This window comes from Lampetra fluviatilis, chromosome 13 (assembly GCF_964198595.1).
Source record: "Lampetra fluviatilis chromosome 13, kcLamFluv1.1, whole genome shotgun sequence".
NCBI lineage: Eukaryota > Metazoa > Chordata > Hyperoartia > Petromyzontiformes > Petromyzontidae > Lampetra > Lampetra fluviatilis.
Window position 1 is genome coordinate 13,062,916 of NC_136287.1, and position 15,462 is coordinate 13,078,377.

General features: G+C 47.6%; 1 protein-coding gene across 2 annotated transcripts in view; it reads right to left on the reverse strand.

Annotated features, from left to right (window-relative positions):
* Window positions 1-15,462, reverse strand: part of LOC144935561 (phospholipid-transporting ATPase ID-like) — a 102,292-nt gene that overhangs the window by 52,971 nt on the left and 33,859 nt on the right. For both annotated transcript variants that reach the window (XM_078862336.1, XM_078862338.1), the window contains exons 3-5: window positions 12,843-12,901; window positions 3,572-3,685; window positions 86-184 (exon numbers count right to left, since the gene is read on the reverse strand). In XM_078862336.1, coding sequence (XP_078718462.1) covers window positions 86-184; window positions 3,572-3,685; window positions 12,843-12,901 — 272 coding nt within the window. The remainder of the gene's footprint in view (window positions 1-85; window positions 185-3,571; window positions 3,686-12,842; window positions 12,902-15,462) is intronic.

Genomic DNA, 15,462 nt, shown 5'->3' on the forward strand with positions numbered 1-15,462 from the left:
GCCTACACCAGAGACAGCCTTCTTCAGGGCCTAATCTCACCAGTGTCAGACCAGGGTAAAACCGCTATTTTTTGTTGATACTCACCAGGTCGTCGGAGGCATCCTTGACAGCGGTGATGGTCAACACCAACACCAAAGGCACGATGGTGGTAAACCAAGACAGGGATGAAATCTGAGGAATCAGCTATCAGAACGGAAGGGGGTGGGGGCGCAAAAACACACACACACACAAGGGGTGGGGGAAAAGAACCCAGAATCACTTCGTGTTCATTTCAACCGAGCCAAAGGCAACGCCGCCCACTGTGGGCTGTGACGGTTTGGGTGATATTGTTACCGTTTGCTTCACTTCACTTTTGAGCACCGTTACATCTTGCTGCGTTCCGGAAAGATTTTTCACGGGCAATTTGTAGATGCCAAATACATTAAGGCAATAAAAGCTCAATTAGCCAAACTAACAGCAATTGGCTGTGCAGATTCAAATTAATTGAAAAACCCTAGTGACCAGTTTGGCTGACTGCTTCATTAATATTGCAATGAACAACTTGGCTTGATTGATAATTAAACACGTGTAGGCACAAAGCTCTCGCGGCACCCTGCATGAATGAAGTCCAAAGCTCCATTTCCTCTCTGGAGATTACAAGCAATGAATGACACGGGCATGGATTTGTAAGTCCTGGGTGAAACTTTGGCCCGAGCTAGCCTAATATTCCTTGCAGCTCCGGCTAAATATCGCTCCGAGAACACGAAAAAGAAAATCTGAGCACTTGTTCAGAAAACGTTTGGCGCGAAGGTGATGTAGGTGGAGGGGTCACGCGGGTGGGATTCCTGCAGCCTGTCAGTAATATTTATACAATAATTAAATAACATTAATTCAGTGCCCCCCTGCACTCAAACCCAAGCTCCCTTTTGTTCTGAGCCCAAACGATGCTATGTTTATCGCGCAAACAATTATTTGTAGGCATAACAAAAATTACGCTATTTTGTCACAGAGAATAACCTGTGGTCAAAATGCAAATGTACAAGTCCTGGCATGAAACCAGTTTCCCCTGCGCGAAAACATCGTGGTACGGGAATAGCAAACCATTGTGACAAGTTCGCGCCCCTCCAATGAGCAGGGTGGACTACGTACGGTGAGAAAGAAGTTCAACGTACGTACGTACATACGCGTGGCGTCCCGAGACGTGCTAACGTGGCGTGTAACTTCGTACACCGTCACAATTGGGTGTGACAGTTGAATTATACATTATGGTACTTTAAAGTCCATAAGAGGTTTTTTTGGGATAGATCGCGTCAATATAAATGTGTCGTTAAACCTGCCACCACCCAACACTGCCAATTAGTAAGGTTTGTCACGTAAACAAAACACGCCAATTCGTTACTCGTACAACACACATTTATATTTACGTGAGCCAAACCAAAAGCCTCTACTATGGATCATATTGCTATGTGTGAAACTTAAAGTCGGTTAAAAAACTGGTGGAAATTAATCTGACGAGTTCACAATGAATTTTGGCGATCCCAAAAATAAAAAAACCCCGCAAGCTAATATGGCTCGAGGTTTACCTCTGTCACTCGTCGTGAAAACACACCGGGCGTAAACACTCCTGCACAAGGCAATGAACATTCCACTGTTTAATGAGCACATGGAAAATGTTTAAAAATTGAGTCTCAACGCACATTGTTCCCTTTGCCCACTAAAGCTCGGCTCGGCAAGCAAATGTAAGTTTCATACATGTATAATTTAAATCGACAAGTCCCGGTGGGTTAAGGAAAATGAGAACACTTTCCTGCGAGCCGTTACAAAGAGATAGTACAAAGAAACCACCGGCAGTTGTATTGTCACGCAGGAGGCCGGGTTAAAATTGCACTTATCCCGTGACAAGTGTCCACTGTGGTACACGCCCCCTTCCTCAACAAAGGAGGTGTTGTTGATTCACAAAAGACAAGGATCCGCCATATAGCATTACCAGAAAGCGGGGCAAGTGCTGTTAGCGAGCACTTATGAAGGCCGGAACGGCACACGAGGGGGTGGGTGGCCAACATCACGCCTGACCGCCTGTCTCCCTAGTGGTAATGCTTTTACACATCGCACAAGGTACTGATTTGAGGCTGAGTCGACCTACAGGAGGCCCAGGTACCAATTCAGATAATCGTCACCGGTGTTGGCTGCGAGCGTAAATTGAACCCGGGCCGCCGGGTTCATAGCGCAGCACGCTAACCGCTACGCCACCGATTCAAACACACACACACGTGTTATGAGGTGACCTCCTCTCTGCCAAATATGAAACCCCCGTCGACTGCAACCATAGCGAGTGCTGCCTACCGCGAATGATACACGCACGAGTGAAAAATGTTCGTACCAGAAACCCACCAAAGGTTTGCAAAACAAATCCACCTGCAGAGTCTGACACGTGGATTTGCGTGCCTAAAATCAAAGGTCCGTTGCGGCTTCTCAAACTTCATGGCAGTAAAGCAAACACGCACTGAAGAGCAGCAAGCACGCTTCCACAGCGTTCATAATCCTTTGCTCTTACATCGCTTGAGGGCTCGTTCTTGCTACGTACGTAGTTAATGGGTTTACGCATGTAATCATCGTCAGCCACGCGATATCCACTGCTGGATGAAGGCCTGCACAATTCGTCACCATCCCTCACAATCACGGAGATGGACAAACGACAGCAGCTCGTGTGAAGGTGCTGGATGAATTATTATGTCACGCAACTGTGAGTATTATATGTGTGTATGTTTAACTTATTTCGCACCGTACGTAGCCAACCATGCTAACCGGAGGTGTGGGGGAAGGACAACTAAACACAAAAAGCAGTTGTAGAGAAATGGATTTTCAATCCAGATTTAAAAGTGCATAGCTCCAGTGGCTTCCTGTGGTCAAAATGCCTCCACGCTGCCATCATGAGACATGGTGGCGGCTTTGGGAGGCCTTCATCCAGCAGTGGATTAATCACGGCTGATGATGATCATGATGACGATGTAGATGGGGCAGGAGGAGCTATACTATTACTCTTTACTATTTTTATTTCACCAGGTAAGGCCCACTGAGCTATATAGCTCTTTTTCAGAAGCAACCTGGCCACAAATGATAGCTCAACGAAATGGCTTATCATGTGGAAATTTAAAGCAGCCAAATACTCTAAACCCATAATTGTAAACGTGGAGTGAAAAAACGGATGACCCAGAGAAAAATCCACGTGACCACGGGGAGAAAGAGAGAGACATACAAACTCCAAATATAAACAGCAGGCGTCAGGGTCGGGATCGAACCCATGACCTTCCGTATACCAGGCGGATATGGCAGGGTTCAGAGCAGGTGGACAGGATGTGTTGTATACAGGGCACAGATCAGCGTGACCGAGCTGGGAAAGTGCAGGGGATGTTCCGGACAGCGTCGGGAAAACTCTGCGTGTGTATCCCTCACCCGCCCCCTCCGCTCCCCACTAACACGCAGCAAAAAAAACAACTTCACACATGCGTGGTTGATCATTATAGGAGCATCTGCTCAATTCCACCGCTTGTCAGCGTGCGTCACCACAGAAGTGATTGAAAAGAACCTCACCTGCAGGATGAGCAAGAACAGGAAGTAGGCATTGGCCACTCTTTGGAACTGCTCAAACAGATTGACGGGCAGGAAGGTCACCACATTGTACTTGGAGGTCTTTATCCGGTTGGTCTGGGAGGTACAAAAAAGAGCAGAGGGTAGATGTTACAAACATAAAAAGACTCGCACAGCAGGAGCAGCCCAGTCGGCGACTTGGCAGCAGAGCACGCAGACGCCCTGTCACAGTGAGGCAGTTGCTTGAGGCGCGCGCCGAACGGGAACGCCGAGGTACTGCAGAGCACTCGATGTTACTTCACGTGAATAGTTGTTCACACTGGATATCGCAACGATAGCAAAACTCCTCTCACCTGCGACCCCATCCACCTCGACTCCTATATTCCTGTGATCCGCATTCATCCACTGCAAATTGAATCACAGGGCCAACCGATGGCAATTCCCCTACAAAGTGGTACGAATTTTATCAACCCCCAAAAGGATGATGGGCCCGAGTCAACCCCCAACTCAGCATATGAACTCCTTCAAACTGCGAGTCGCTCACTATATCACCCAGCCACCTGGAAATTAAAATAAAATCAGTTCTTGTATCTTCGTCTAGTCGAAAGCTGCATTTGCCAGAATCTTCTTTTAACCAACAGATGGCGGCAATCAGCATGGGGAAATGCCACGAGTCATTTTCTAGTGGGGTGCGTCGCCCGTCTTGATGCACAAACTCCGGCAAACTGCGCTCACTTCAGTTGGCGGTCGACGTTCGAAGTGAGGACTGCGACCCCCCTCAAAAGGAATGAGGCCACCCCTGTGGCTGCCCCCCCCCCTCCCGACCCCCCCCCCCACCCACCATGATCCGTGGATCAAACAAGTCACTCGAGACACCGGTGTACGGCAGCAAGAGCAGTGTACGCGAACGCTGTCGCAAGAGGTCACACGACGTTAGGAGCAACGGTCCTTCGCTGACCAGGCGTGAAGAATGAATGAAATGATGCTGGCACGTTACTGGGTACGGACTCTGAACATGAACCTCCGGTCTCTCCGCTGCCACTCGGACGGCCTGTCGCCCCCGTGCTGCCGATCGGCATGCGGACCGTCACAGCGCAGGTTCCGCGCGGTTCACGCTTAGACAGGGGTGCACTCCCACCTGCCCTGCTTATGAAACCTGGGCAGGGGGGGGGTCTAGGGTGGCGCGACACCGAAGTGTGGGGGCTGCCACCACCGCCCGCCATCAAACTCGGCCCTCTATCCTTGCCTGCGTGGTGCGTCAGGGCAGCTCGCAAGCACGGCGGTCAGAAAAATCTTTAGAGACAAAAAAGGTCTTTGTCGGAGGCGTTACGGGCCGCGGTTTGTCGTTATCTTACAATTTGGCAGGGATCCAAACAACGTACAACATTACGCTCGCCCTCCCCCTCTGTAGACGGAATGCTAACAGGCACTCTTCTCTAAGCAGATGGCACAGCACTCGATCTTAAATATTGTTCATAACCACAAACTTTAACAGTTCTTTAGTTAACCCTTTGGAAATTGCATCAAAACGACTGCTAATATAAGACTTTCAATTCGATCAATACTCTCCATTAGCATACCCATCTACTAGCTGCACGAACAAAATTAAACTAAATGTGTATGGCAATTGTTAATTTACCAATGTCAAAAATTGAACTGTACTCCTACATGTACTCATAATGTTTAGAAGATGTGAAATTCTAAGTTCTATCCATAAAGTGAGTGAAGCTAACTTAATGAGTGCTAAGTAACAAGACATGTTACTGTTTAAAAAACGTAATTTTAAGAAAAATATAAATGCAGTGAAAAATCCTATCATTCCAATAAACGCTGAACATCACGGTCATCTACTGACACTTTCACACAACACGTCCTTTCCAACAAGATAAATAGATTTAAATTGTTAAGGTATTAAGCGTAATTTTTATTTGATCGTGGGATCACGAGGTTTCATTTAGGGATTGGGGTAAACTGGAGCCTTCGACCACCCAATGTGAGGGGTTACATCATTTAGTTAGACAAGGAACACGAGGAAAAGACAGACCCAGAAAGAGACAGGGAGAGAGAGAGAGACACAGACAGAGTGAGAGACACGCAGAAAGACAGAGAGAAAGATGGAGAGACACAGAGAAGCACACAAAGCAAGGTAGGGTAGGGAAAGTGATGCAGGAAACGGCAAATGTGGATATATAGTGACATACAGACATATGTACACAGAGAAAGAGAGATAAATATACGAGAATGGATTGCAGACCGAGTTAGAGCCACAGAGAGATTGATATGCACGGACACGCACTAAATAATATGGACAGGGCAAAGAGAAATGTAGAGACACACACGAGAGCCGAGCACAATGAGGCACACAAACCGGTACCGTATTCCCTCGGTATTCACGGACTGGCTATCCGCGATTCGCAACTGGAACTTTACACAACACCACTGGGAGAGAGAAAAATAAAGGGATGAGATGAAGAGATGGAAGAGAATGTGATGCGAGAAAGTGATGAGATAACGTTACGAGAGATAAAGTGATGCGGTAAGGCACGTTCATTTATAAACTATAATTTAATACTTTAATATCTCTTTGTATTGACTTCATGTTTATTATAATACATTGTCATGCATTTAATAGCTTATTTACGTATTTAAGGTAATTAATTACAAAGATAGGATTTTGTAAGCCATTATCATTATCCGCGAAATTGGCTCTTCACGAGTGTCTCCGGAACGTGTCCCTCGTCGCGAATAACGAGGGAATGCCGGGCACAACGGGAGACACAGATGCCGAGACGGAACACAGCGACCAAGGCCGAGAGAGAGGAACCAAGACGGGGAGAGCGAACCGCAGAGGCCGGACGAGAGAGAAGCGAGAGGGACGATGCAGAAAGACGACGAGGTATCGTCAGATGCCTCCGAGTGTCGTGCGCAATTATATTGCAACAATGTCAACCAGTTTAAAAAAAAAAATCATAAAATCATCGATTCTTAAAATGTATTTATAATATAATTATGTTTTTGCTGAGTGTCTACTGCTGCTGTTTCGTGTACAGCGCTTCGAGATTCTCGATGAAAAGGGATATATACATGGAAATATTATTATTAATAATAATGTTCCATTAGTTTGAAAATGGATAGCAGACAGAGTTAGAGCCACAGAGAGATTTATATTAATAATGTTTCCATTATTATTAATAAGAGGGGTGGGGAAATGTCTTTAAATGTATAACGTCAACGACCTGCCGCATTGTTAGACAATTCTACCTTAATAGGTGCTTAATTAATCCCAAGCACACTCGCCTGCACGGAGACCAAGAGATGGCAGTAAAGCAAGTGGGATCATGAACCTGTCTGTGTGGCTTTCCCCAGACACTCGGGTTCCCTCGCACACGCCAGCTCACGTCCACACCGGCTCAATTTTCCCCACAAAAAGTAAAATGGCACCGCAAGCTATACTTTGTTAATAAGTTATTGTGCATTGGACCCTGATTAAAGCACAGGAAAGGGGCGCCGACTATAGCATGCATAGATAAGTAGGAACAATGCCAAACGTTGCGGTCGGAAGTGAGTTTTGTGTGCGCGCGTGCGTGAGTTAATTTCAAGGAACTTAATGCTAGAGAGAGAGAGGGAACCGTGTCCCAGCGGAGGGTGCCGGGGTGTGCGTGCGATCGCCGTTATTTCTCAACGGCAAGCGCCGCTGCCGTAGTTTCACGAACGAGCCACCGCGTGGCTCCTCTTCCTTCTCCTGCTCCTCCTCCTTTTCCCTGTTACCTCCTTGAGTCTCCGCACGGACACCACCAGTCAACTCTGGGTTGGACGAAAACTCGGCAACCCAGAGGGAGCCCACGTCGAACTGACACTAAAACACAAACGCGGAGAGGTCCACCTTGAACAATCATATTAATTGAACGCGGTGTTAAACATCAACAACAACTCTTTGTGCGTTGCTGTGGAAGCATACGTGAGCAGAAATCCGTTCCGTGCCTCGACATATACGCAGAAATGTCTCAGTCCGTTGAACTACGTATGGAGCGAAAGAAGTTTAACATTGACACCGACTATCGGCTCTGCAGACCAATACTATCCAGCGGCATTTGATCAAGCAAACTAACTCTGGGCTGGTTTCAACCGTCCCGGGCCTCATCAGCAGTCATGCCTATTAAAACGAATCCTGCATTATTGGCAAGCTCACGACAAGTATTCTCAGATTTGGTTAATTAAAATACATCGCCATTACGCGTGTAGAAAATTTTCAGGCAACAAATATCGTGGATGCTTGAACGTGATGAGTAACTTCCTGTACTGTATGTGGTAGTCTCAGCTAGATTGGCGCAAATGAGCATCTATTGTACAGCCAGCGTGCACACAACTGCAACTGTTCACTGAGAATTCTTCTTGCCTTACATTTGCGAAGTCATAAAACATTTTAGAAGAAAAAAAATGACAAGATGCGATTTGATAAAGGTGACACTATTAATTGTGCAACATAACACGGGTCAAAAGAGAAAAACATTTGTTTACGGAAGTTGCATATTGTGAAATCATTGGACAAATGTGTGAACAAGGAATCGGTGTATGATAATTCAGACTTTTTTACATATGCTAATAAAATGCAAAACTGTCACCAAAGGTTATATTGCCTTTCATAAGACACTTAAGTAAGATAAATCTAAACAAACAGTGCTTGCGATGACTCATTAGGATAACACTCAGCCTTTTTTTTATTCAACTGTTGCTCCAGTTTTAGAATAACTTGTGAAGCGCAATGTTCCATAACGATGTTTGGTTACGCAAACACACTATTTGGCCCCTACAAAAGGACGCCGCTGCCCAGCCCAAAGAATCACAACCCCGGAGCACCTGGGTCACGCAGACCAGCGGCGGCAGATAAAATACAAACACGTGCAGTCGATACGTTTGAACCACTCCGAAGCTGTAATTTACGTATTAAACGTGACACTAAATTAGAGCTGCTCTGTTGTCACATTCACTCGACGAATTGAGAACCTGCGCATCGAGTGACTTGGCAGACTTAAGCGCGTAAACATGGGGTGGTGTTTCAAAGGCGTAATATGTAAAAAGTTCAGATGTTGCTTTCGCCTGCACAAGAAGCAAATACGCGGGTGGCTGCAGAAATGGGATTGTTCACCGTCAAACTGGCAACAACAACTGGAAAAATGTCAAGGAGCACACTTGTCGGTCACTTGCATTGAACATCGTTCGCTGTTCTCTCCCTCGTATGCAAGTGGCTTCATGCTGCCGAGGGCCAAACAGCCAGAAAACGTTGAAACCGTCCACCGAATGTCCGTCTTGAGCCAAATGCCCTCCGCACATTCCCATCACCGGAGCGAGGGAGCGCACACGGGGCGTGCCGCCACCGCATGTCCGAGCAAGCTCGGCCGCCTCCGCTTAAACAAACGCCGGCCAATATCCTCCTGGCCACGCGCCAACCCGCACGCATCCCGAGCATCTGCGTTATGGCACAGAAAGTAAAACTAAACGGTGACGGTGAGCGAGCGAGTAAGCGAGCGAGTAAGCGAGCGAGCGCGCGTGTGCGTGCAAGCTATGCTTTCAAGGTTTCTCCATCAAAGGCCACAATGCCGAGAAAGAAAACGACCGCCTGTGTGCCGAGAGGAGACGCGCAGTGCCTAGCAGATACGCGGAGTGCCTAGCGGATACGCGCCGACGATGAGTGGACATCATAACGGTACGGTATTAAAAAAAGTTTCCTGGAATTTCACAGGGCTTGACCTCTTACACGTGCAAAAAACAGGGATCAACCCACCTATTGTGCACACACTGGCGGAGACTCATCGTATTTCAGCGAGACTGATCTCTCCACCATGCTGAACATCGAACCCACCGCTCTACCGTTTGGTGCTCTATCAACACCACGACTCCAACCTCTCTTAACCTACACTATTTATTTATTTAAGACTCTTCTTTAAATAGATAAATAATCTACCACACGGACAGAGAAAGCGGCTCGGCAGTGCGAACAGTCAGGAGCAGAGAGCTCCAGATCGCATGGGCAGCAAAGGAGAAGGGGACGACCTCCTATAGAACAGAGACCTTGGTTGCCAGAGCAGAGGGCAGTGGAGATGAAGGGTGAAAGTCAAGTGCGGGTAAGCCTACGGAGATATATTGAAAATTGATGGCGCATTATAATAAATGGAGGGGCCTGAGAATGTGGAATTGTTTGTGGGTGTGGCCAAGGGACCCGGAGTGCTGAGGTTGGAGGTGAGCGGCTTAGGGGAGGGCCGCAGATGAGAACGTTACGCAAGTCCACGGGTCACGAGCAAAGGACGTGGCCAACGGCTTTTGGTTCGTCGTCGAACAAAGACGGTCACCGCATCACGCGATTTCAGATGCGCTTCTAGATGCACTTCTGCGGCTGTCTGGAACGCTCTTCCTCTCGATATTAGAAAGCCACTGGAGCTGTGCGTTTTTAAATCTAGACCGAAAATTAATTTCTCTCGAACTGCTTTTTGTGTTCGGTTTGTTGTCCTTCCCATGCACCTCCAATTAGCATGGCTGGCTATGTACGGTGCGAAATAAGTTAAACTAAGATACAAGAATTTGCACCCTCGGTAATATTGGCAGCCTTAGTGAACACCATTGAAAGTGTGCACATTTTTCCAAACATCGTTACGTAAAATGCCATGCTAGACTAGCTCGGGCTCGATTCACTTCCCATGAGGCATGCCTTGGGGGTATAAAATTCTCCTCTTAATAGGCACGTAATAAGATTTGTAAAATTCTGCAAAAGACACAGAACTTTTGGGTCTCGTGATAGGGGGAAAATCGAATTATGATTAAAGTTTAATAGACTACATTTCCAGTCTAATTGTTTATTTCAGCAAGACATGATTAGATTTTCAATAAAGCTATCATCAGCTATTTTTTTTTATTCAATACCGGAATGAAAGCCTCTCTGTGTCGGAAGGAGTGCTGTGCAGCTGTAATTATTTCGTACATACGCCATCGTTTCATTACGCATTCTCTTGCGAAGCCATCCCTTGCATAACCGTCAAGAGACTAATTTTGCGCAACGCTCTTGCGCGTGCCAAAGGACAACGTTTCAAACGACCAAGCACACACACACACGCGCGTTGCCATTATCCCACTATCCTGTTATCGTAAAAAAAACGCCGCGCGGACATAATGAGACCGAATGGAAGCATTAGGTCTCGTTAGGGAGGAAGAGAGGCATGAGAGAAGAAACGCGACAAAACGCACACTGGCCGAGCCACGCCGATGGTCAGGCTCCACCTGCAACTTCCCCCGCGGGGAGGAGACGGAGTGTGTGCGTGTGTGTGGCGGTGAGGAGTCTGTCACATTCCACGGCCATACACGTCACTAACGAATGCCCAACTGTTCAGGCTGCTATCCACTATTTCTTTTTTTTGCATTCGTTGTGTTTTGTGCATTCCCACTGATGTAGTGCGATCGGCATCGAGCCGTGAGATAAATGTCCATTTGGCATTCTGAAAAAGCGGTGCATGATCACGAGCTAAAGAACAACCCATGGAAGGAGAAAACGCAGTGCCAATAATGCAATCCTTCAGTGACCTCTCGTATCCACACTCGGGGCTCCCTCCGTTCTTTCCCATGGGCGCTCCCCGACACGGAAATGCCTCGCAAGCAGGTCATGTGACCCGCCGGATGGGATGGTCACAATTTAAACTCTCATCGAGTCGTTGGCCTAAACGATTCTACGGCCACGTGTTCAGCTCTATCGAGCTGGTGATCCAAACTAGACTGAGAGCATTGTATGTGCTGTGTACAATGCATGTTCATTGCCCGTGTACAATGCATGTTCAACGCATGGGTACACAGCTGCAAAATACATATTCTGCTGGAGGATAGACAGTGCGGGTTACGACGTCAAGAGGAGGAAATAAGATGAATCCAGAAAATATAGTGACGTCCCATTTACATTGGTAATTGAAAGTATTTTTAGTAGCCGTGTTTCCTTTTGGGAGGGCAAGAATAATCAGTTATAAATTGGCCAATATATACACACACACACTGAAAACACGCATGAATGCATTTGCTACGATTGTATGTTTGCGAATCGAAACCTGTTTCCGTAAATAAAACACAATTAATTCAAATGCCCATTGGGGTTATCAGTGCAAACAATTTGCTTGCTTTTTTTTATTCATTCCGAATTCCCAAATGTACAACGAAAGGAAACGGCAAGTCGCCTATATCCTCGGATCAAAACTGGGCCGCAAGGTTACACGCGCACACCAATAAACTCATCACAATGTGAACAATATTAGGCCTCCTTTAGCCCACTGCAACACGCCACCTGCCAATTCGGCCCACAAAAGCCGGTGGGTAAACAAGATCCTGGATTGTCAAAGGAATGCTCGACGCGTATATTGCTCCCAAACACGCGACCACAAGCAACTGCTTATTTTGGTTCGAGCAGGTCGACACACGTGGAGGAATGCAGGTGGCCGAACGCAGAACCTGTAGGTTAGTGCCTACATACATATATAAAAGACAAAGATTGCCCCGTAGAGCCTTAACAGACTATTGGGGCAAGCGCTGTTAGCGAGTAGCACCTATGTAGACTGGCATGGCACACGAGGGGGTGGGTGGCCAGACCCAAGCCCGGCCGCCTTTCTCTCCCTCGTGGAGATGTTTTCACACCGCACCGGGTACTCATTTGAGGCTGAGTCGACATAGGGGAGGCCTAGTACTGGTTTCAGATAATCGTCACTGGTGTTGGCCGCGAGTGGGAATTGAACTCCGGTCGCCGGGTTCATAGTGCAGTGCGCTAACCACTACAAAACTAACACCGTTTTCACACCACCTCCACCATCACCTCCAACAACAACTGCCAATCCCCACTAAGTGGTGGTCACATCACCACAGCGCTTGTGCCAGGCTATGTGCACTTTAAGGCCACGTGCAGTGTTGAGCGATTGCTGGCATGGGACCCAGGTCCCATGTATTGACTAAGATGACCGGCAGTTGCACCACCTGTGCCCCCTACTGTGCCAACTCGATGTGTTTTAGCCGCCCGGAGCTCCGCTGGTTGTTGTGAGCGTCGCTCCTCTGCCCTCCGTTGTTGCTGGAGGGCGACTGCCTGCCATCTGCTCAGTAGCGTCCTTAACGATCTTGACACCGCTGGTATTGCCTCCACCTCCACCATAACCGTCCTCACCCCACCACTCAGCTGGACAGGGTGAAAGCCAACACAGTTGTGAAGAATACATGAAGTCCGCCGATATTCAAACAGAGGAGGAGTTAAGACTCTTACCGCGTACTGGAATTTCTCGTTGAATTCTCTGTCGTTTGCCTTCAAATGTCGCTGTTCCTCTGCAAGGAGACAGATGTAAACAGTACACACATGTTGTTATTAAGACGTAAAAACAAACATTTTACCTGTCTTGAGGTAAAGAGAAACATTATTTAGTGAGACAAGAACTCCAACGTGCTGGGATAGAATTCTGAACAAAAAAGATAGAATCTTTCATCAGGTGCAGTTTAGCTAGCTCGTTACAAACACATCTCAAAATGTAAATACAGACTCGAGAAGCACGACGCAAATAAAACAACAACAATCATTTCACGTTATCATTCTTCAATACGTAAAACGAACAAGCCTACATTTAACTGCACACTCCCAGGTGCCTTGAAAGGCAACTTCATCTCATCTGCTAGTACAGAAGCAGGGACGCAAAAATGTCAACCACGCGGTGGTCGTAATTAAGTATGCGGAACATGACAATCTTAGCAGCACAACAAATAGCATGATTTATGCCCCGTGGGTTTTACACATCACGCAAGACAAATTCGCGAAAGGCCCTCTCGTCAACGCCGTCATTACATTTTCATTTCAAACCATGGATATTTAAAAAAAGACAGTGAAAAATTGTTCCAGCGCACATTACGCTTCGAACAAAATAGTATCTGGGGCTTTTTTTTGTTACTTACTGCCAAAGATGCATGGGAAAATGTCATATCCCAGAAGAAATGTCAATAATAAACTGGCATTGCTGAACATTCAGCTATGCCAGTTTATTATAGACATTGTTGAATACAGCAATACCCAGCAATGCCATTTCCCTGCGAGCTTTTCCCTAAACACAGTCGCTGAGCACAGGCCTCAAGATCCAAAATTCCCAGCGGCCAGTAACAAACAGCACAATTTGAAAGTCTAACAGAGCTCTTGAGTTAATAATGGTTTCTTGAAGTGAACACATGGTTACGTGTACTTGGGAAAAGGGCCGATGGCGAAAACGCCAAAGTCAAGCACCGAGAGGGGAGCAGCAGAACGGGAAGTGCTGTGTCCTGCGGTGTGGTGGTGGTGGTTGAACACAGCGTGACGGATGTGACAGAGCAGACTAGGAGACCGAGTCCTCAACACGGGTGAGGGGAATCAACAAGTGGCGGGAACGGTCATCCCATCCACAGGGTACAGATGACATCAGCTTCGTACTTTGCTGTACCGCTCTTCCTAGGAACCGGGTGCTTCCACCCCCAGATACGACGACAGCGATTGTGTGGCAACTCCTTGCCCCGACATCTGCACTCTGCACGGCATCAACGCCGATTCGGAAGTTTGACGACGGCCGCCGCAGCCGCGCGAGGCCGACGCGGCGGAGCCTCGGCAACGGAGAGCGCGAGCGCGGCGCCCTCGCTCGCGCCTCGTCTCCACGCACGGCACCCCCGTGGGCAGGGCGAGGGGGGGCATCTCCTCGCCCCGCTGCTGCTGCTCGGCGCCCATGGCAACCGCGCCAGCCCCCTTGCGCTGCTTGCCCCACAATTCAACCGAGGGTGCTGCTAAGAACGGGGTGCCAATAAAAAAAAACCCGCCCACAAAGGTGCGGAGGGACTTCTTTTCCCTCAGGTATCGGTTCAACAATGTGTTTTACGTTAAATATGCACTGTACACGGTGCCTGATGCCATTATTTTAATACCATCCAAAAGGGGAGGTGGGTACGAGGATCTCGATATATTTATGATTTATAAAACAAACAGGGCAATACTCTTTGGTTCTTTTGGTAAAGTCACGCTGGTATAAAATAAAATAAATCACGATGTTTCGGGCGCAACACAAGCGTCCACTTACGTGACTTTACCGAAAGAACCAAAGAGTATGGATTCCTGCAGTCACGAAAGCTTCAAATCAATATAGGGCAATATCAAATTAAATTGTGTACTATGTGCAAAGAGTCAACTCCAGTAGTACGGACAACGACCAGCTCTAGGTCGACAGGACACAGGTATAACTTGGCACCTCGGATTTTGCAGCCAATATCGTGGGTTGGACCACGTAATTATTTGGCCAAATTTGTGTCTAACGACCATCCATCACCCAATGTAGCCACACAAATTAATTTGTCACGGGGTGTACAAGCATTTAATGGGCCAATTATTGTTTCGGTTTCGCATTCAACTGATTAACAACTGCCACGACCAAACTTAGCAATTGGATACGAAGATTCACTCGAGCCTACGCCAAGCGCCATCAGGAGAAAATACAAATCCAGTCTGGCTTCACCGAAACTGCTACATTTTCTCGTGAGAACTTGAAGTCTCCAACTCACCGGTGAGCCGAAACAATAACAACTGGCATGCTAAACGCCTCGACTGGTATGGTATGGTAGGGCCCGATCCTTAGCAAGACAGCAACACTCAAGCCCTCGGGGACTGATGCAGCACCTGCTCTCCTGACACAACAAAGACAAGGCCGGGCTCAAGGCTCCGGATTCAAGAAGCGTACACTTCCCCCCGCCCCGCCCCCCATCCCCACTCCAGCACTCTCACTCAGTGGGGGACACTTGTGGGAGCGAGCGCTCCCATCGTCACTCTAGACTGGGCCGAGATCTCCAAACTTGATGGCGCACGAGAACCTGCTTTTCAAAATCTGGCA